General features: G+C 38.6%; 1 protein-coding gene and 3 non-coding genes across 5 annotated transcripts in view; all 4 read right to left on the reverse strand.

Moving 5' to 3' along the window:
* Positions 1–11,227: 11,227 nt before the first annotated feature.
* olfml2bb (olfactomedin-like 2Bb) overlaps positions 11,228–23,804 on the reverse strand; it is a 26,706-nt gene continuing 14,129 nt past the window's right edge. For both annotated transcript variants that reach the window (XM_030159435.1, XM_030159434.1), the window contains 2 exons: positions 14,392–14,588; positions 11,228–13,674 (listed from right to left, as the gene is read on the reverse strand). In XM_030159435.1, coding sequence (XP_030015295.1) covers positions 13,285–13,674; positions 14,392–14,588 — 587 coding nt within the window. In that variant the 3' untranslated portion in view covers positions 11,228–13,284. The remainder of the gene's footprint in view (positions 13,675–14,391; positions 14,589–23,804) is intronic.
* trnag-gcc (transfer RNA glycine (anticodon GCC)) lies at positions 18,060–18,130 on the reverse strand. Its single transcript has one exon. It is a non-coding gene; the product is annotated as a tRNA-Gly (tRNA).
* Positions 20,985–21,056, reverse strand: trnad-guc (transfer RNA aspartic acid (anticodon GUC)). Its single transcript has one exon. It is a non-coding gene; the product is annotated as a tRNA-Asp (tRNA).
* On the reverse strand, positions 22,058–22,129 carry trnad-guc (transfer RNA aspartic acid (anticodon GUC)). Its single transcript has one exon. It is a non-coding gene; the product is annotated as a tRNA-Asp (tRNA).

Here is a 23,804-nt window from a genome sequence, read left to right on the forward strand (position 1 = left end):
CAAAACTGTCCAATTTTATCACAATTAATGCTATATTTTCATGTCACAAATGGCCAAGTTATATTTTAACTGCATTTACCTGAAAAACAAATATTCTATTCTTTTAGATTCCCCAAATTTTCTTACAAGTTTATATCCTACATATCATGTTTTATTTTTACAGGTTGCAATATGGAGTATGGTGCTGATCCATCCTGCTTATGTTACACCAATACATACATTAAGAATGTCACACGTCACTTTTTAAATCAACAGTTTTCTAATAATAAGCATTTTTATAAAGAAATAACAATTCTATATTGTTATTTCCTCTTTAGTATGATGATAAACTATACAATAAATAATTATGATACTAGTTTTTGCACAGGGATCATTTGTGGAAACGGTGACATGGCTGCCGAGCATCAGTATGATGGGATCTGTAACAACCATGTCACATCCGTCCACTGCCACATTTTGTGTTTTTGTGTCAGCTGTTATTGTTTTAGATCCACAATACTAACATTTATGAATAAGAGAAGAATTAGCAATAGTAAGTATATAAGTTTATTACTAATAAAGTACTGGTACTGACCAGATCATCATGGGTAATGTCACGTCCGTCCACCAGCAAAAGTTTTCACATACACGTGCTATTCAAAATCCAATATTTCTGAAAATATAGCTTCCATTGTCAAATAATATCAGTAGTCTGTGCACAAATGTATTAGCATTATTTCAACACAGTTCTATGCATTTCTTACAACTTTTTTTTTTTTTTTTTTACAAAAATGGCCGCTCATTTGACCCCCTAAGTAAATTTGAGCCGGAAAGCAGAGCTGCTTTCCGGTATCTTCTTCCTCACAATCGACAACAGAAGGTCTTGCTTGAGGATATACAATAATTTTCTGAAATATTGCATTTTTACTTTGTTTGTAAGAACGACGTTAAAATAAAGACTAATCCAGGCTTTGTGTCTGAAATCTGTTAATGGAATAGCTGCACGTAGTGTCAGAATGCAACTTTTTAGAGATTCAAAACTCGTCCCAGCCTGAACCCTGAGCTCATTGATTGTACCTGTCTGGTGTTACTGCAGCCAAAGAAGCAGGACAGACGTGTTAGCTGAAAACATAAACTTGTCTGTCAAGAAATAGCCCCAGCGCATTACTTTAAAACCACAAATGCTCAGTTTTAACTTACTGTTTAACTGCAGTTTAAACAAAGAAGGTACAAGATGTTCATTAGTGGGTGTGGAGGTGTCGTGGGAGTATTACTCAAACAGACACAGGATGGATGTTTACCCCCCACAGATACTTTTTACTAAGTTAACCATGTACCAACTCACTTCACTAAAATAGATCTATAATCTTTCATGCATTCATCAGTTCCTTTTATGAAGGCCTCATTTTCAAAGTAGTAGAGAAAGAATCACAGTAAAAAACAAAATAAAGTAAAACCCATATCATTATATATCAGTACAACAACACCCAAGAATCAACTACAGTCATTACACTACAAAACAGTTATAAGAGCTAAAATAAGAGGAGCTAAAAATGGAACGGTTCCTACTTTGACTTCTACAAAATCATCATCATCATCATCATCATCATCATCATCATCATCATCATCATCATCATCGTCATCGTCATCATCGTCATCCAATTGCTATTATTAACCCTTTCATGCATAGTGGTCACTACAGTCGACAGCTATTCTACAGCTGTTCTCCTGTATATTCATGGGTTTTATTGTTTTAATTCCATATCAGTGTTAGTTAGCAGGTTAGTTAGTGTAGTTTTTATTTGGAGCACATAAAATCAGATAACAAAGAACCATATAACATAGTCAAACAAAATATTTTGGCCCTTGAAAAGCCAACACAGTGGACACTTATGCATCATCCCAAACAGTGCAATTCATACCATTACTGTAACTATGCTGTTCTTGATAAACCTGATCTGCAGTGACATGTTTTAGTGTAAATCAACAAACAAAACATTTTTTTTTTTTTGGCATTTTATCTCCATGATGTGAATAATAACTAGTATTAGAGTATGTTAAAATATGGGAAAACATCTGATTAGCAGCATTAAAAATGTTTTTATTGCATAGTTTTCCAAATCACTTTCTGATATTAAGTTTTAAATACATGCTTCTTTGCTTCAACAATTAAATGCATGGGGTCTGGCTGAGTGGATATTTTTGTAACTCTTTAAAAAAAAGAAAAGAAAAAACAAAAACAAAAACAAAACTCAATTGCATGTTTTTTCATGCCTAAAGAGGAATAAAAACACTCAGGAAAAATATTGTGACTAAGGTTCTCATAATTGCATGAAAGGGTTAATATTACTCAATTGTTTTATACTATTACTATCATAATGGATTCCTACAATAGTATTTCTGTTTTTATCATCATCATTATCCTCATCCTCAATGAAAAAAAACTGTGTTTTCATTACAGCCCCATTGCATGCAATAAAAAAAAAGGGAAAAAATCTAATCAATTTAACAATTTAACTTCACATGGGTATTTTTAACTTATGCAAGTAATTTTAATTTCTTTCTTGAGCAAAGTTGGAAAGTTTAAAGTCCATAAGCCTTTGCCACAGTACTTAAGTAGATTTTTCAGGTATCTGTACTTAAGTGAAATGTTTCTATTTCTAGCAAGTTTTTACTTTTACTCTTTGCACAATTATCTTTCTTCTCCTTACAGTTTAAAACCAGCTAAATGCTCTTTTTTTTTTTTTTTTTTTTTTTTTTAAATTTCAGCCTATACAGACAGAATAACACATAGAAAAGACAACCTCACATCACACATGACAGATGGAGTGATGTAAAAGACAAAACACAAAAAGAGATGGAAATTTGCCATCAAAGAAAAGCTTCTCTCTATGTAAATGAGAAATCTGAGTCTGGGAAATCTAATATTAACATGAATGATGTGAGGCTCAGCTGCATTGTTATGCTTTTTACTTTTATATCTACCTGTACTACTATTTGAGTAAAGAGTGCGTGTCCTTTTCCCCGTGATTCAAAGTGCACCATTAAGACATAAAACGGACCACTTGGGTTTTACCATGTCATTACTGCACCTCTGTCAGAAGGTCAAAGTTTACAACCATGTGAACGTTTATTATGTCAGTCAGCTGGGATAGCTAAGAAAACAAAGATGTTTCAAGCGCTAATACGCATTTTTTAAGGGTTGGTGTGTTCTCACCAAAACAACCAGCAATTTGATGACATATTTTCCTGTAATAGTGTTTCTGCTTTAAACAGTATGTGGTCAAATACATCACAGACAACCTCAGAAAGTGGTCACAAGGTCTTTTGTATATATATAGATGGTGCCCATTGGAGATCATCTGATCAACTGACATGTGTTTTAACCCATAAAGACCCAAACATCCACCATCGACCAAAAACATCTACTGATGTAAACTGTTTAATACCTGTTGATCCACTAATCCTATCAATATATGTAAATAAATTGTTTAAAATGCAGTTTTTCATCTTCTCATGGTCATCAAATATGACCCATTTGGACGTTCAGAGGCTCCGTATTGAATATGGAAGCACCGTCATCTTCTACAACATTGGTTCACCAGTAAAACCAATGGAGTTGGATCAATGACAGAAGATGCAGACTCTTGGTTTATGTTCAGATGATAATAGATTTTGCTGAAAATGTCAGCTTGTCTTCAGCTTTCTCTGTTTCTGATATAATAACCATTGAATTCACTCTGTGCTTTTTTGGAATATCTACATGACCAATAAATTAAATATAAGAAAATACATGATTTTCACTGGAAAAACACAAAATACAGACAATAACATTACAATAAATGGTGATAAATCACTTAAGAAAAGTTAAATATAGAGAAAAAATCACTTGGGAACTCCCACAAAAGTCACACTGGGCTTTTATGGGTTATTACTAAGTGTAAACAAGGTCATAAGGTGTAGAATACATTGAGATTCATGTCTTATGCTTTAATGATAGTAAAGCTAAAGGTTTTCTTTGCTACTTTCACAACTTTCAGAAATAACAAGACTTTTGGACATGACAGGCTTAGCTCCCTCACTTCAACACAGATTTCATATCATGTTTGACTCTTTTCTTCTATCACACCTCCACTAAATATATCATGCACCTTCTGCTCCTCAGCTGTTCTTTAATTTTTGTTGTTGTTGTTAAGCTTATTTAAATATGAAAACACTAACATGTCAGTATCTATCAGTGAGTTAAAACCAGGTCTCAACTGCTACAGCCTTGAGCTCCTATAAAAGAAATAAATCAGAGACATGTCCTTGATGAGTGTGCAGCTCACTTGGCAGTTTCTGTTCACAGATGCAGATGTAGGAAAAGTTGAACACAAGCAGCTGAAGCTCTTTGGCAGAGACCTGCAGCAGCTCTGGACTACAGCATCAGCGCTATTCAAAGCACTCTGAATGATGTTTTATGAATAACCTATTGAATAACAATAGATCAATACTGTCCACTAGTCTTCCTTCATTAAGTGAACACTATTACTGGTAGTTGGACTTTTATTTGTGGTGAAATAATGGATGGTTTGAACATCTACTGAAATAAAACATGAAACATTTATAGGGAAAATCACTCTTTAGTGTACCTCATAACCACTCATGAATATGTGCAATGTCAGGTAAAGATGTCAGGAGGCAAAAGGTTGGAATCAGTTGGCTAAATCTTTGATAAATGTGCTGTATTTTACGTTTAATGTAACCATTATGTAATATTTTGATCTTCAAGTAACTTGTTACAAAAGCTGCAGTGAAGTAAAAAGAACAGTAGAAGTATAAAATGGAAATTATCAAGTACATTACCTCAACATTGTGTTTCAAATTTTTAATATTCAATATTTCAGGGTTTTTGTTTTTGTTTTTTTTCAAGATGGCACTCCCCAATGTGTGACGTAGCATAGCCCTTCACCTACTCTATCTCCCAGTAATTTGAATTCAAACGTGCAATAACTTGTTTATTACCTCTCAGGACTCTTATTATTATTATTATTACTATTACTCTTTTTCTATAATACTCTATTTTACAAATGTGTATCTGAGCTGTATGTGCAATAACTGTTTTTTGTTTGTATGTTTTAGCTGTGTTTATGTTTTGGTATCTGTCTGTCCTTGTCATATCCTTACTTAGCTCCTTTTCTGACTCAGGGAAAGGCACAGGAATTCCAATGCGACTATACTAATATGTATCTGTGCAAATGGCAAATAAAGTCTATTCTATACTTCTATTCTATTCAAAAGATCAATACTTGTGTAAAAGTACTTAGTTACCTTTCACTACTTGCTGCATTTCTTTTGTTTTTTACGTTGATGTTTAGTAGAAACTTGTATCCCTGTTGGTTTGGGTAATGGCTGAGCTTTTTTTTTTTTTTTTTTTTTTTCAAATTTTTTTTTAGAAATATTGAGAAAAATTCAACATACATTTAAATTACATTGTGGTCACGTAACAAGTATGTGACCAATGACCAATCTTTCCATTCTCAATATTTCGGTTTTTCTTTTTTTTTTGGTTTTTTTTTTTGTTAATAAACAAAACAATTGTACAGTGAACAATGGATGTATTGTTACATAAAGAAAACACATACGAAAGACCAAGAGACTTTGAACTCCTCTCTCTAAAGAAAAAACGAAAAAATAAATAAATAAAATATAAAAAGTAGAATTAATTAAATACACAAAAACAAGACAATTCCAGATACATTGTCATCATATTGTCATTTCTTGTACATTTAGGATTTCAACAGATTGTGTTTGGTAAGTATAAACAAAAAATATCCACTTTGACCATAGATTTGAAAATTTGTTCATTTGTAATCGAAGGGAGAAGGTTAGTCTTTCCATCTGGTAAATTTCATTCACAATATCTACCCATTTTTCCAGATTAGGTGGTTCAGGTTGGAGCCAGTGCCTGGTCACAGCCTTTTTGCCAGCAGTTATTAAAATTCTATACAAGTAGGTATTGTTCACTAAAATTTCAGTTTTTCCCATAATTAAGGTGGCAAATTCAAAAGGTAAAGTGACATTAAGTATATATTCTATATTTTTGTGTATATCCCTCCAAAATTGTTTTATTTTTGGGCAGTCCCAGAATATGTGCCAGTAATTGGCATCTGTAATGGCTGAGCTTTTATTGATTAAATAAACCAGTGAATCCTGGCTTAATTTGTCTGATATTGACCCTGGAAAAACTTGAGTGCCTTTGCAGTTTTTTTCATACACATACTTTACATTCACAAATATAAACTACAGGAAAGCTAAAATAATTCCTGTTTGCTCTGAAGCAGAGCCTGCAGTTCCAAACAAATCTGTGAGAAATGTCTCTTTGGACTCACAATCAGTTCTGACATTTATGATCCGGTTTGTTCTGCTTCTCTTCACCTTTGTAGTGACCTTTGACCCTGAACCCCAAGGTCAGGGGTAGTCAAAGTCTGCCATCCATCTTTCACACCACAACTTCTTTCTTGTTAGAGAAATATGATATTAGACTATTCTCTATTCTTCAAAAGCTGAGGTGAGGATTGAACCAGTTATTGATGAGCTGCTTAAAGCTGGTGTCATAATTGAATGTCCACTTTGTAGTATACTTTTATTTCTAGTCAAGAAAGTGCTACTGTTTAAAAGCTGGTACATGATACAAAAGATTTACAGGTAATTAATAAAGCTGTATATTTTCATGTGCAGCGACCATGTTTTGACTTACACACATTGTTGAATGATTTGAGACCATGAAGCCAAATTGTCTCAATAGTCGCTAGTAGCAATGTGTTCTTATTTGGATCAGTACATGAAGAAAGTCTGTTTTGGTTTGCATTTACATACAAAATGAAACGATACATCTATACCAGAATACCTAAGAATGATTGTGAATCATCTATCAATTTTCACAAGCAATGTCTGCTAATTTGGGAAAATTTGAAGATCCACAAGGGAGCGTTTTTGTTTTATGTAGATGACATTTTGTTAGCTTCTCCTACTCTACAGGCCTTTGAAAAGCTGATACACCTTCACTCCTGCATTTCTTAGAGGAACAAGATCATAAAGTTAACAAAAACAAACTGCAGTTGTGGCAAGACACAGTTAAGCATTTAGGCTACAACTTATCACATAAAAGGTAAACATTTGGATGATTCCCATAAGACAGCTATCCTTCTGCCTCCACAACCAACTTTTAAGAGACAAATGATGTCTTTTCTGGGCATGGTGAATGTTTGCAGGAGCTGGATCTGTAAGTATGGTAAAAAAAAAAATACAGCTCCTCTGACTTGTCTGATTTAGGAGGTGCCCTTATCTGCCTCTTCTAGACTCATGTGGACTCCAACAGCTGAACAGGCCTTTGTTGACATTAAGCAGATATTAGTTAGTGCTCAAGTGTTGGTGCTGTTTCTCCTTTTCTTTTGTTTCCTTTCCTTGCTCAGAGTTCACTCAGTATACTGACAGCTTTTCTGATTTCTTCCTTAAATGGCCTCTAAATGGATAATAATCTCTCTGTCCTCCCTTTTCCTCTTCCTGTGTGCACATCTTAAACTCACTGGATTCAGGAATGAGTATTCAGCGCTCTCTAACCCACAGATTCGACAGTAAGTCAGTGTGTTGTAAACCACACACTGTGCCCTCTGAACTTGGTTAAACTGCATCCTAACCGTGTGTTCTCTGGAGTGTGTGTGTGTGTGTGGTCCCCATACTTTCAGACATGGGGTTTAAAGCCTGACAGTCCTACAGGACTCACACTCACATGCCTCCACTCCTCAGGAAGTTGTAGATGTGAATGGGCGTCTTTCTTCTGCAGTGCCGTTAGGTGGTCACTCCCCCCCCCCCCCCCCCCCCCACACACACACACACACACACACACAGACGTCACAAAATAAACATAATGGGTTACATAATTCTGATGTGGTTTCTCCAGGATCCACTCAGCTTCAATGGTATGATTTATGCATTTGTAATCATAGGTTGTTCAAGAAAAGTAGCATGTGTGTATATTTGTAACTCTTTCAATTTTTTAAAAACTCTTTTAATTGAAATTAGAACAATGACAATAAAAAACAGGCATATGCAGTGTCCAATATATGTGATGTCAGAAGAAGAACACTACACCTGCACTCACATGTACACACACATAAAAAAGGGGGTAGGGGGGTAGGGGGGGTCTGGCTTTTTACTTAAAATTAAAGTAACATATAAAGGGCTGCCAAATTGAATAAAAAATAATTACATTATTGTTTAGTGAAAATTTCTCCAAGTGTAAGTCTTGCATAATGTCTTTCAACAGAGCCTGATGAGTTGGAGGATTTTTGTTCTTCCACTTTAACAGAATAAGGAGTCTGGCCAGTTGCAACTCTTAATTATGTTTTATTTTATGTTTTATGTTGCTGGCTTTGACAATTAGATGCACAGTAAATATTAACCACATGCAAGAAACCACAATAAAGATACTTGAGTGTTTTTAAAATACATTTCTTGTTGCTTTCATTTTCCTTTCCCCACCATGTTAGATTAAGTGCTTTGCAAAGTTCCTTAACAAACACACATCAGAGGCTGCAGGACTGAAGCAAAGGGCCAATAAACTGGTCCATGAAACACAGTTATAGACTCCCTGTGGAAGGGGCCCCTCTGCCCTTTGTCTGTGCAATCATATTTCATCATTTTGATTTCATTTTCTTCCTTTATGAACCACATTTTCAGCTACATTTGATATGAAATATCAACTGATCTCATGAAGTGAAGCAAACTTAATAAGCACACAAACATAATGGAAACTCATCGACAGATGCATAAAGAGAACTGAAATATTTTAAGTGAGTTAAAGTATTATCACTGTAGAGGAACTGTACCTAAACATAAGTTAAATACGTCATTAAATTTTAGCTTTGAGTGAGTTCTTTTTTGTATTAGTTGAATTCCAATGCTAACTCCCATCATTTATAACCCTACACAGCACAATCTGTGTCTGAGGTCAATAAACATATCATAAGCCAAGACAAAAGAATAATAATGTATCTGTTGTAGATGCTTAAATAAGCAAAACTAATGAGCAATGTTTGTTAGACTGAAAGGTTCTCACACACACACACACACTGTATCAGTTTTTCTACGGTAGGCCCCCTGCTGGTGAGGCAGAAAATATGCGTCCTGGTCTGAGAGCACAGAAGACACCCTTTTGGTATGCTGTTCCCTGCAGAGTTAACCTGTTCAGCATTAACCACTGATGTTTTGATAATATGTTAAGATGCCTCCACCAGGTCTGAGACCTACCCTCCTTCCCCCTTAGTGTGAATCTTTCGCCCCTTCCTGGAGTGCAACCCCCTCCCCTTCTCTCTTGAATGTAAATTCCCTGGCTCCTTCCTGAGTTACAACCCCCTTTTTCTTTATTTCTTTGTCTTTAATTTTCTGTTGACTGCTTTGAAGTAACTGTATAAATACCATCTGAAAACGTAGATTCGGGGTCAGACTACCAAAACAGACTGTCTGCATCAGTACTCTCGCCGTGCTCTGGAACACTAATAAAGCTACACTCAGTGCAGCCAACTTTGAACCAGGTTTTGAGATTTTCTTCAACACTGGACACTTCCACCTCTTTCCATCTCAAAACCAGGCCTTTTTGGTCAGGATGTGCCGAGTAGTAGTTAACAATATCAGACAGACTACCCACTACCTGCCACACCCATGTTTTAGACACTTGTGGCAACAGCAATTTAAGACCCTTTTATTTTAGATCCGTCATCTTCATTATACACATGAGAGTAATTGTTGGTAACATCCCATCTATCAAACCTTACTGACATATTATATGTAAGTGTCTTTAACACTGAGAACATCTGGTCTTTGTCTTGAGTTTTCTGTTCAGTGTCTGGGGCTTTTTTTTCCACCTAAAGATCCTTCCAGTGGCTCTGCTGCGTCCAGGAAAACTGAACTCCAGAAATAATGTCCACAGTGGCTGGCCAGAAATAAGATGGAAAGAGAAAAAAAGAACAAGCTCCAACAACTAGTTCACCATTAACATCTCAAACATTTTATTTTAAATTACAGCATATACAGAACAGCAAAAAGTAAAACCTGAAGCAGTTGAATTCAAGATGCTTCAACCTTGTCATGACATCTTTTACTAGCAAAGCAGTCTGAGCAGTGCTATGATTGTTTTTTTGTTTTTTTTTGACAGGATTTAGTTTTATAAATGTACCAACCAGGGTAAGAGCTCCCATTTCTATTGATAAAAGTAACAATGGGAGGAGTAGCAGACAAAGTATAATAACAAGTCTATGAAACAAGATGCTGCTGCTCCTTACAGAATACAAAGCTGTGATACAGTATCTTCAGTCTGTTGTATTTTTCTTTTAGACAGAACATTTGGTCTCAGTGGTTAGTGACTTCACCTGTACATTATAGTAAAGGCAGCGTCCTGCTGTGGGCAGTATCTGTAACACCTCTGCCTTGTTCACACCTGCATCAACATGCATCTATGGACATCTGATAACCTACACACACACACTTTGTGTCAGTTGTGAATGTCAATATTTCCAGACCACTGTTTTTAGGCTACTCAACCAACTGTGTAACTTGTGGAATGTACTCAGTTACACACAAATGACTAGGGCTAGGTAAAAAAATCCATTTAATCAAATTTGGATCGATTTATTTTTAATTTTGCGTAATCGATTATTGTTGGATGAGATCGATTTTTCAGAGTTGGACTGCGAGTAAATGACCCGGAAACCGCCGATGCGGAAGTGCAGCCGGCTCCGTCTTGCGAGCCCCTCACAGAAACGGGGCATCTTGGTCGTGCATGCGACAGATCTGGCGCAGGAGGAACGTGGAGGAAGGGTGGGGAAAACCCCTCCACTGGAGGTCCTCCTGGCCTCAAACTCAAATCTCCAGTGCAGAGGAACTGGCCGGCGGAGGCGGGTTGTGGAAGCCAGTCATTCTAGAACTATTAACTTGGATCACCTGTGGCTGAGTGTGGAGTTAGAGGAATAGTAAAGCGGAAATCACAAAGCTCCGCCCACCCTCCCCCTCCAGTGAGTTTCTAGTACCAAGGGTCCAACATGATTCTGTTTTGGGGGGGCAAACTGGTGTCGGTGACCCCAGGGTGATAGTAATGTGCCTTAAGGCTGGAAGCACCAGCCATAAAGTGGAATAAAGATGACGAAGAAGTCTGTTCTGAGCCACTGTAGAAACATGCATGGCTGCAGTAGTCAAAAAATCAAGTTACAACTCAAAATTGTACTTTGGTATCACTAAATGAATCTGAATCAATCAATTAATACTGAATCGAATCAAATCGAATCGAATAGCAATTAATCGATTCAGAACCTTATGAATCGAAATCGAATCGATTAAGGAGATTGGCCATTATACCCAGCCCTACTAACGACATCATACTAAAACCATAAAATCAAAAGCTGACTTTGTCCATATCCAAACATTACTAGTGCATCAAACATCTTGTGTTATTTAGTTTTCCTGGAGCACACCAAACAATATCTGTATTGATTTCTCCTTTTAAAGCACAAGACATTGGTCTTTGCAAATGAAAACAATGTAATGTTTATTTCCATATGAAACAGAATTAAAATCTGACCACAGGTAATTCAAACACCATGTGGATGCGTCTTATGCCAGATGTGAATGGATGTGCTGTCCACCTCTGATCAGATCACAAAAAATGCATGTTTATACTAAGTGTCTGTATCAGTCTGTTAATGCAGCCTCATGGTTACTTCATCAGTCTGCATGTTCCATTTCAGACAAGGCTTTGTCACACTAGTTTGAAATTTTAGTTGTTTGGGTAAAATATCATCAAATTGTTGTTAAATCGTTAAGCGTTAAATTGACCTAACTGAATAACTGCAAATTCTGCTTAGATCATTCCCACTTTACATGATTATTAAAAACGGTATCTTAATGGAGACTTATGACTAAACTAAGCAGTGAGCAGTGGGTTTTTGCTGAAAAACTTGCACAGTAATCAATATTCATGATAAAACACAGAGCTGAGGAAAAAGAACCACTGATTACTATTTGTAGTCACATGTTTTTGGCAGAAATCAGACAACATTTCTACCAAACCTCAAAGAAAATATAGTCAGTCAGACGAAGGGTTGGTAAATAAATTCCCTACATTTGCTGTTGGCAAAAATGCAACCAGCTGTTCATTTGATGACCTTCCTTCTTGCTTTTCCTCAGTTACACTTCAAGAGATTCAGATCTTGAAATTTGTTGCACTCGTCTAACCATGGTGTTTCTAATGCGTAGACAAGGTAATTATGGGAGCTTCTTGAGCCATTCATGGGCACATATAGAAGTGGATCGCCATATGATGAAAAACAGGAGTATGCAACTCTTCTGTAATCTGAAGAACACATTCACATAGGGGAACAGAGGCCCTGTTCAGATAAACTTCCATCCTGCCAAATCTAATCACCAGCAGACAACTTAAATGTTAGTTCTAAACACACTCTGGATGCATTTCTATCCAGTCACTCAGGGCGCAGACTAACATGCCAACAGCATTACCCCGAAGTATTTTAAAGTTTAATAAAGTGGTTCATGGATGTGCTGCCTGAGTTCGCCTGAATGACAATGAGTTCACCCTTACTTCATGAGTAAATAGAATATCTACAGATACAATCCACTCAAAATTCTGAAGCATTTTTAAGTGCCTGAAGATTCAACCAAATGTATGCCAAGCAAAATAAAACACAAAAAAACCAAACCCTAAAACAATCAAAGTTGTCCTCTTGAAAATGTGAGGTCTATTCCTTGATGTAAATCAACTTGAAATGAATGTGTCATTTTTTATGCTACAGATAAGGTTCTGAATTTGCACATCTACTGAAAATTTCAGATCCAATCACTGATTAAAAGTGATCACTCAAGACAAATGTGGTGATGCTCTATGAGGTCAGGTGTGAACAGATATAATTACAGCTGGACCCTTGTGTTCAGGTATCGCAGGAAAGGCACTGATGCAGCGTCTGAACAGAGGCAGAGTAACATATTTACACGTTTACTTTGTCAAACATGACCTGTGGTTTTGTCCTTGTCGGAACTTGTGACATTTGGCTTTAACTTGTGAGCTGCTGTGACTGGGTCAAACTGCCATCACTGTGGCAGAGCAGCAACTGAGGTCAAAACTGAAAGACATCCCACTCGACTGATCCACAGTCTTACAAAAGAAAAGCTTCATAAAACATTTGCTTAATATTTTATTTTTTTCCTGACGTCTGTGAATTTGTTTCTTTCATTTTCTCCATGTGTCCAGTCATTAAACTAATAAGCAAAGACAACATCATACATCATCTGATGCCCGTTGTCCCATGCGTACAGTTTTTTGTCCAGTGGGCAGTACGACACCTGTGAAGTGTGTGAGTGCAGGTTTGTGAAGGCCAAGCTCGGCATAGTGTGTGTAAACGTGTGTGTGTCAAAGGCATACGTCACATTGGCAAAACGACGATCCATACTATCCACAGCATAAAGCACCCCGCAAACAAGGAAGGTGTTCCCATAGCGACCCCGCCGGAGACCAGTACGGAAGCTCCTGATTGGTTGCAAGTCCCGTGGGCGGAGCTGGATGAGCAGAATTACTTCTTGGTGGAAGCCCTCAGTGTCCAGAGCAGGATACAAAAGCCATAGGCCGGACTCATCAACAGCAAACTCCACCTAGAAATAAAACGTATGGAGCATTTATCATTCACTACAAGTAATCTGCCTCAGATTTTCAGGTTTCCCTAATCCCCTGCCCTGATTACGCAGGATTCTCATTTACATTTAAAACACAGAATACTATTTTCTTTCTAGTCTAAAGTGCTTCCTGTAAAAAATAGATGGCTGGAAGTGGTTGCCCCCTTCTGAAAAGCTCAGTCCATTCTTAATGAACTCCTGTCATTTCAAGTTGTGTATGGATTAAAGATGAAGTTATGTAAATTTGGGAGCTTAATTGTTAACGTTCTGTTTATTCGGAGAAAGAAAAGCTAGCTGTATCTTTCTCTTTGTTTTCTTTATGCAAAGCCAGAACCAGTAGCACCACTGGGCAAAATTCACACATCAATGGCACCATTCTTGTCTTTTTTTTCTCAGAAAAACTCTAGAAAATGGCAGCCACTGAATATTTAGGTACTTGTTAAAGTACTCTTTCATATTGGTCAAGCTAAAGTAACCGTGCTTCATGTGAATTGCACTGAACAAGAAACAAATCCTCAACAACGTGTCAAGCAGTTTTTTCCACTCCCCACTGGCTGCCTTTCAGCTCAAGTGATTTGTAATGTTTTCTTCCCCTTTCTGACCCTTTGAGTTCCACACATGTACAGTTTCCTGATAAATCATCATGCAATGTTCTTGTACTGGACACGCTGACGTATACTATACCATCAATCTTACTTCAGTTTGTGTCCTGTGAGCTTGCTCCTCCAGTAAAGCATCATGGAGTGTGGTCCAGGCGCCTACATATCGGTGCCTTAGGTCATATCTGATAATGTCCCTGCTGAAGGCACGGTTGTAGTAGAAAGCTCCATTAAACACAACATGGCCTGTCCCGGTGAAACTGTAGGGCAGTTTGTATGAATTACTCGCCTGTCCTGTGCACAGAGAACACACAACAAAAACAGAAACAGGTGGTCAGGCTATTACATAACATTTAGTATGCTGATGACTGCATATTACATAAACGATGCTGATGAAGTAATAGACCAAATCTTGGGCTTCTCATACATTATCTTTGTACCCATCTCAAAAATTACACATTCTACTAAGGTAAAAATGCTGCTTTCTCATTGAGAACTGTAATTTCATACATACATGATTTTGGGAGTCCAGTGAATAAACCATTGCAGCAATCTAGTCTGCTTGATATAAATACATGGATTTATATTAATGCTACAAACATTCTTGTCTTGTTATAAAAACGTCCTCTTTGACAACAACTGTGATAAAAACTATTGATGGAAAATGGTTTCTCCTCTTACACAATACCACTGTAACCCCTGTAGACAGTATTCAGAGGTTACAACTAATTCATAATGCAGCTGCACGTATTCTCACTAGTACCAAAAAATATCAACATATCACACCCGTTCTTAAATCTCTGCACTGGTGACCCGTTAAAACAAGAATTGATTTCAAAATCTTACTCCTGGTTTACAAAGCACTACATGGCCTTGCACCTCAGTACATGACAGACACGCTCATCATTTACACTCAAGCAAGAACACTTCGGTCAACAGGTGGTGACAACTTACTTGTCCCTCACACTAGATCCAAGAAGAGGTGTATAGTGTATATGCCCCACAAAAATGGAACACCCTGCCTGATGCAGTTAGACATTCCACATGAGAAGACATCTTTAAAAACAGATTAAAAATGTATCTTTTTCGACAGCGTTCTGTTGAGTTGTGTGTGTGCATGTGTGGTTGTGTGGGTAAGTGTGAGTTTAAGTGTGTGTACATATGATTGTTTACTTGCACTTAACTCTTTTTCATGACTGTTTTTTACTGTAACTATCAGAGGTCGTGTTAACCAAAAATATTCCGTCATTGATGAATTTTTTTTTTTAAATGACAGAAAATTCTGAAGGCCGATTGTCATTTTGACAGATTAAAATACTGAGGGTAATCTACTGTTAACCTTTCCTGCTCAGCTCGTCCGACCGTAGTCAGCGAGCACAGGGCAGATTTCCTCCAGGGCCAATGTCGGGGTTAACTCCCTTACCAGTAGTGGAAGACAGCAGCTTTTATTTTATGCACAGTATATCGATGTTAGAACACTTTTTCCTTCTGTCCCTCATACACACTTGTATTCAAAACTGTTGCTCCCTCACCTTGCTCGACCACTCACACCATATGCACACGCACGCACCACACACCGCTCTCGCACTTAAAGGAACACACACACACACACACACCAATCTCATAACACTACCCAAAGAAAGTTATCACCCAACACTGTGAACAGAACCTGCTCGCAGAATCGCTGGTCTGTCTCTTAACAAGTCATCAAACAGTCCATAACAGCATCCTACCAGTGGCGATTTCTCATAGACTGCAAGGGAAGCCTGGCTTCCCCTAAAAATACGAAAATTTAATGGTTAAATATGTTCGGTTGTGTTGACATTTTATTGACTACAAATGTGTTAGAACACGTTCATCTCAAAGATGAGTTCGTTCAGAATCAGCTTTATCACAAATCAACGGACGAGATGTTGTTCACTTCTCATACATTCCTGTTGTGCTGTTTTCTCATTCGATCTCTGCTCAGTGCATTTGTCCGTAGACTGTGGGCGTCTATGGGCTTCAATGGGACTGAATGGGACAATTTTTTTCATTGCGTCAAAACTGGACGGTAATTGGATAAATACCACAATGTTGTCCCGCTCCCGGACGCCGGGCGTCTCTGGGGGTGAATGGAGCTATGGGCGGAGCTCAGCCGGGCTGGACGCCAGAATCCCACGTGCTGATTGGAGGATCAGTCGAAAGGCTGAATCCCGTTTGATTGACAGCTGTTTTCAGATCTACTCCTTCACTGACACAGTTCAGTTTAATACCGTCGCACATTTTGCTGTGAAATCAGAGAGAAACCACTACGAAATTACTCGTTCATTTCTTGCACCGTAAATAAAACACACTCATTGTACTTCCTTGTTTCAATTTAACATAGTTTCAACATTTTCTTGTTTCAGTTACATAATTTAATCATTTCTTGTTCGAGTTTAATATAATTTTGTAGATAGTTAAATCAATCAAACTGTCGGCTAGGTCAGAGTGAAAGGAGCATCTCTTGTTTAAAAAGGCTGAAGTCTTACACCCACAACGCAATGGGCCAAGGCAATCTAAGTAGCCTAGCTCTGCTGGACATTGAGAGGACACTGGTCCAGTCCCTGGAAAAGACGCCGACTTGGTACGATAATAATAATAATAATAATAATAATAATAATAATAATAATAATAATAATAATAAGAAGAAGAAGAAGAAGAAGAAGAAGAATGGTCACTGACCATTTTCTTAAAAAGGAACGGAGGGTTGAATTTATGTTTAAATAACTTGACATTTTTTTTTATGTAAGCCGACAATGAGCTTCCCCTGTCTGAAAGATGAGCAGCCGCAACTGCATCCTACCTGTATAGAACCAACAGCACCACTGTTCACAACTACACTGAATACAACAGCAGTACTGCAGTCACATGACTCACCGTTAGTTCACCTGTAGTAGACCCCCTGTCCAGTTGATGGTGAGTGTGCATTTTAATCAGTCAGTGTCCAATCTTGTGTCATTGTTTAGCTGACTTTAGCCAAAATTAGATGCTACTTTTCTAGCGCAAAATGTGAAGACAGCCGAGTCTCCTTAGTTATTTTAGAAAGCCCAGTAAATGTGATGGCATTGATAAACGCGGTTAAAAAAAGAGGGACTGATGCGGTGAAAGATGACAGACAAGCAAGAAATACGCCAGTTCTTATGGCATTTGGTGTGCTACATGTACGCATTTTCTACCTTTCATGTGTTATTTGATGGCATGTCAATTTGTGCGTAGATCTCTAGTTCACATAGCCCGAACCCTAACCCTCAGTGCATAACACACCAATTAAAAGTGGCGTATATAATTATGCCAGTCGTGATATCATGTTGGTTTATCAGCCAGCAGCAACTACAGCTGCTGCATCATTGAGATGTTTTTGAACATTAAATAGTAGTAAATATATCTCTTTATCATTAAAAAATAAAAATTTGAAATGCCGGATAATAATATGTTACGACGAAATTTTTACGACCCTGTCCATCAAAATGACGGCCAATAAAAATGTCTAGCGCAGCCTCTGGTAACTATGTCATATACCTGTTGTGAAGCACACTGAGCCTGCCTTGTACATGAAATGTGCTTTATAAATAAAGTTGAATTGAATGCATATATATGGAAAAAAGAGGAATCACCTATGGTGTCATTGTCCATTGCAGACAACATTTTGATGCATACAAACATTTAAAGGAAAACAAGATTTATACTAACCTTAACAGTATGTTATTATCAAAAACCGTACCAACATAGAGAAAAGCATAATGCATTGGCCGGGAATCGAACCCGGGCCTCCCGCGTGGCAGGCGAGAATTCTACCACTGAACCACCAATGCTGACAATCCCCTTTTGACCTTAGAGAGAAATGCAAAGTTGCATCCCATTAAAACCATTGTTATGTATGTTCAGGTTAAATTCTGTTTATTCATCACTTCAGATAAGTGGTGAGAGCTTATCACAGCTACCACTGAGTGTTCTAATTTAACTGACTAATTTTGTCTTTTATATTCACAAGTGACTAAAAATATCCAAAATGCAAGTCCTCAGCTCATCACAACTAAAAACTTATGCAGCAGTTTTACTGGCTGCCACATATGAGAGACACATGACTGGTGTGAATTCTGTTGACTTCACCCCCTCGCACCAGCTCAATTCAGAATAAAAACAAAAATAGGACCAATGGCCCTGTAGCTTACCGACCAACTTAAAAGCTTTGGGAAATGTATCCAGATGCCATTTATTATCACCCAGTTATGTGTATTTATTATATTACAGAAATAGCCCATGTTTTGGTCATATTCCAATCAGATCTGTAAAAAATTCCAATTTCAACTTAATATCATTGATACTTACTGATTTATTGGATCAATCCACTTCCTATCTCTTATAATGGGAAAATTTTTCAAAGTCGCACCAAATCCAGAATCAGATCAGGATCGAAATAATTTCAATACCTTGTGTTGACATCATCATAAAGAAGCTGTATACCAAGTTTGAAGTCAATCAGAACTGTAGTTTGGGAGAAAAAAACGATTGAAAATTTTCCCCCATAAGAGCCCATGTTAAATTTTCCGTGAGTTCCTGGATCCAGAAGAAGATCCTCATCAGCATGTGGCCGTTATGTTTTGGTCAGCTCCCCATCAGGGCTGTACTGTAGAAATTTACCCAAGGTATCATTTATATTTACTGAGTTATTGCATCGATCCACTTCCTATCTCTTATAATGGGGAAATTTTTCAAAGTCGCACCAAATCCAGAATCAGATCCGGATCCAAATAATTTCACTAACTTGTTGACATCATCATAAAGAAGCTGTATACCAAGTTTGAAGTCAATCGGAATTGTAGTTTCGGAGAAGAAGACGACCGAAATTTTTGTAATGGACGACAGACAACGACGACAGACGACGACAGACGACAACGGACGACGGCCGGTAAGCTAAAGACAAAAAAATGGAAAAATGGTCTTTCTCGGAACTTGAGAAGAACTGGAAAAATTGCCTTCTCTTTCTTCTGCCTGCCTGGCCAGGTTTTACACCTTCAGTACAACCTCACTAAGTCTGCAATAACACCAAGTGAAGAGTGAACTGAGGAAAGTGAACCCAAGAACCCAATGGAGTACCAGGGAGAGTACTCCAATGGTGCAGTCCAGCTCTAAGGGATCCAAAATTTCAATCTCTCCCTGATCCAACCCCTCATCCCTACCTGCCTTAAACTGTCTGTCATCAGAACTGCTTCACTACCTGAGGGAATGCAAAACAAAAAAATGATCCAGCTAGCCACTAACTAACAGTTAATATTATGGACTAGCTTCACCAATGTGCCTCGCTGACCAGGTAATCACCGCCACTAATAAAGCACTAAAAGCAGTTTTATCACAGTAAGTTCTGTAACCTTTTCACACATTTGAACAGTGTAGAAACTAGACATCACAGATCTCACTTCAAGGGAGGGTCTTTTGACAGTTTAGAACTGCTTCACTGCCTGTGGGAATGCAAAACAAAAAAATTCCCCTTCGGGACAGTAGTTCCTACAACAACATTTGGTGGACAGTTAGTAGAATTGTGTTCATTAGAACGTCTTGGTCCAAAAGCATGCTATGCTAGCTCGGTTCTTTAAATATAATGGTCACAAAGTTTTTAATTGGTCTTTAGGTAAGATCAGTCCTGCCTCCAGCCTCTTACCAATCAGTACTTGTTATAACTGTATTGTGGCCCAAAACACATTTGGTCAAACTCTTGAACCAATTTTCCTAGCCCTCAGGCAGTTCTTTAGTAGTGGAAACAATAAAAACTAGAGGGACTCGGAGAGCGCAGACCACCGCCAAGGCAGATCAGTGCCCCAGATTTGGATGAAAATTTCAGGAAATGTTGATAGTGGCACAAGGAACAAATGATTCAATTTTGGTGGTGATCAGGGGTGGGGGGGCCACTGATCTGCCTTGGCGGAGGTCTGCGCTGTCTTTTCTAGAAAAGCACTCGTAGACCACCAAAATTTAATCATTTGTTCCTTGTGCCAGTGTCAACATTTCCTGAAATTTTCATCCAAATCCATCCATAACTTTTTGAGTTATCTTGCACACAGACAGACAGACAAACAGACAGACACAAACCAACGCTGACAAAAACATAACCTCCTTGGCGGGGGTAACCAGTTCCAGATTGGGCACTGGTGCCAGATCTGCTTTGGTGGAAAAGGGATATCAGAGGCCTTGCACCATTAACACTGAGCAGCGCAAAAGACAGACTTCCCGTCAGGGAATTGAACCCCAGTCTCCCACGTGACAGGCGGGGATACTCACCATTATACTAACGAGGAGAGGTGCTGCCATTGTGGTCAGCAGACGTTGGAACATGTGCATCTTTATCCGGGCTCCAGCCGGGCTTTGTATCCGAACTGCTATGCTAGCTCTGTTCTTTATATAAGGTGGTCATAAAGTTTTTAATTGGTCTTTAGGTAAGGACAGTGCCACTTCCAGCTTCTGACCAATCAGTACTTGGTGATAACCATATTGTGGCCCAAAACACATTTGGTCACACTCTGGAACCAATTTTCCTAGCCCTTAGGCAGTTTTTGGTAGTGGAAACAATAAAAACTGGTTCCAAATCGGGAACTGGTGCCCAATCTCTTCTGGTGGAAAAGGGATATCAGAGCCCTTGCACCATTAACACTGAGCAGCGCAAAAGACAGACTCCCCGTCGGGGAATTGAACCCCGGTCTCCCGCGTGACAGGCGGGGATACTCACCACTATACTAACGAGGAGAGGTGCTGCCATTGTGGTCAGCAGACGTTGGAACATGTGCATCTTTATAATAGAGTAGGGGCGCAACAGTACATATCGTAACGTTCGGTATACTCCTCACGGTTCGGTACAAGCATGGGCTGCGGTACAGCTCATTTGTCACTTTCAAATGACATTTCCGGAAAATTTGTGTTTATATTAGAGCTTTGGAAGAAGACTGACTTACAGAATTCTACTGTCATTGCTTCTGAGCTGGACGCGGAGCCCAGCTAGAGCATTATGTGGTGGAGCCAGATGCATTGAGCCCTGGCCCCAGCTGGAAATGAGGCTGGAGATGGAAGCAGTGGACCCCGGCTCGAGTCGGACGCGGAGCACAGTCCTTCTACTTCCAACTACCCATCTCAATATTAACATTAGTATCTACATTTGTAAAATCTCCTCTGTCGTCGCCATGTTTGTTATTACTGACTTTCTTCTTCTTCTCATAAAACTTTACTCTTCTTTGTGATATTTGTCTAGTATGGTAATTAAGAGCAACACCCACTGGTGGATTGATTGAGAAACACAGGACACATGGAAGCATGAAGGCAGTGACGCATGATAACATTAGAAACGGACAAATCTGTTTACGTACATAAAGGAACATAAATTAGCCTTAAGGCTCTCCATCAGCTCCCATTTACATTTCGGTGCATAGCCTGGCTCCAGCCGGGCTTTGTATCCGAACCGCTATGCTAGCTCTGTTCTTTATATAAGGTGGTCATAAAGTTTTTAATTGGTCTTTAGGTAAGGACAGTGCCACTTCCAGCTTCTGACCAATCAGTACTTGGTGATAACCGTATTGTGGCCCAAAACACATTTGGTCACACTCTGGAACCAATTTTCCTAGCCCTTAGGCAGTTTTTGGTAGTGGAAACAATAAAAACCGGTTCCAAATCGGGAACTGGTGCCCAATCTGTTCTGGTGGAAAAGTGATATCAGAGGCTTTCCACCATTAACACAGAGCAGCACAAAATACAACCTCCCCGTCGGGGAATTGAACCCCGGTCTCCCGCGTGACAGGCGGGGATACTAACCACTATACTAACGAGGAGAAGTGCTACCAGCTTCCTCAGCAGACGTTGGAACACATGCATCTTTATAACAGAGGAAAATTTCGATTAGATCTAGGGTTTTGCTCAAATGCAAGAGGCATCCCAACACTTTTGGCAATATAAGAAAGAAAGCTCAGTGTATGTTGTGTTAGGACAGAAAACTCTGCATGGACTCTTGCTGCTCAGTATTTATTCTTGTGTAGTTAAATGAGATGGACCAGAGACCACGCTAGCTCTGTTCTTTAAATATGGTGGTCAAAAAGCTTTAACTGGTCTTTAGGTAATGATAGAACTTCTGTCCAAAAGTTCCACAGACAAAATCTTTGATACACACCATTTAAAAGAAAACCAAATTTATGTTTACCTTAATGATATGGTTTTATCAAAAACCTCACCATGGTACAGAAAAACATCATGCTTTGACTGGGAATTGAACCAAGGACTCCCGCATGGCAGGTGAGAATTCTACCATTGAACCACCAATGCTGATGAGCCCATTTGACCTCAGAGAGAAATGCAAAGTTGCACCCCATTCAAATCACTGTAACGTATTTTCAGTTTAAATTCTGTTTATTCATCACGTAAGGTAAGTGGTGAGAGCTTATCGCAGCTACCATTGAGTGTTTTAATTTAACTGACTGATTTTGTCTTTGATCTGCATAAGTGCCTAAAAATATCCAGAATGCAAGTCCTCAGCTCACCACTACTACAAACTAATGCAGCAATTTCACTGGCTGTCACATATTAGAGATGCATGACTGGTGTGAATTCTGTTGACTTCACCCACACATACCAGCTCAACTCAGAATAAAAACAAAGAAAAAAAATGGTCTCTCTCAGAACCTGAGAAGACAGCGGAGGAATGTCTACGGAAAGAGAGTGAAATGGATGAAAACCTCAGTGGTAATGGTGAGAGTCACCCACCTGAACTCGAGCCCAATAAGGGTTCGCCTTCAGTGGTATTAATCTCATGTCAGTCTTCTTTTCTGTCATCCAGATCCAAGTGTCTTTCCGTGTTCAGTAACACGGATTTGCAAAGATGGTGACACATTCACTCACACTGGCTCCCAGCGCACCACTATTAGTTACACATGCATAGCACCAATACAGAAACACATACAGCCCCCCACCTCACCCACACACACACACACACACACACACACGCACGCACACACACACACACATTAGCCCTGTCTACCCCAAACTGCACCATTATGACACAAAACCCTCAACACACACACACACACACAAAGCAAGTAACCACAGAAATTTCACTACTTACTGTAAATCAGTAATTATATGTGTGACAATAAAAAATTCTTAAAACCTTGATTGTGAAGACATAAACCATTTAAATTACTCTTCTATTAATGTGTAATCAATCACAGCTATGACATGTATTTTCAGCCCCCAGAGCCCATTGATGTGCCCACCAGTTGCTGGCTGCTGTCAGTGTATGGTAGGGACATCCTCTCTCACCTGGATCACATCAAGGCCAGCATATCATGTCATCGTTTGGCTCCATATTAAAAATGGATTCAACCAAAATGGTAAGAAATATTCTGTAATTGATATTAATGTACCCCAAGTAATGTGCCATTCTACAAATCTGGTCATTCAAAACATTCTGAAGGCATAACTAATGATTCAGTTCAGTTATTTCAAATACTATTG

The sequence above is a fragment of the Sphaeramia orbicularis genome, chromosome 17, assembly GCF_902148855.1.
Source record: "Sphaeramia orbicularis chromosome 17, fSphaOr1.1, whole genome shotgun sequence".
Lineage (NCBI taxonomy): Eukaryota > Metazoa > Chordata > Actinopteri > Kurtiformes > Apogonidae > Sphaeramia > Sphaeramia orbicularis.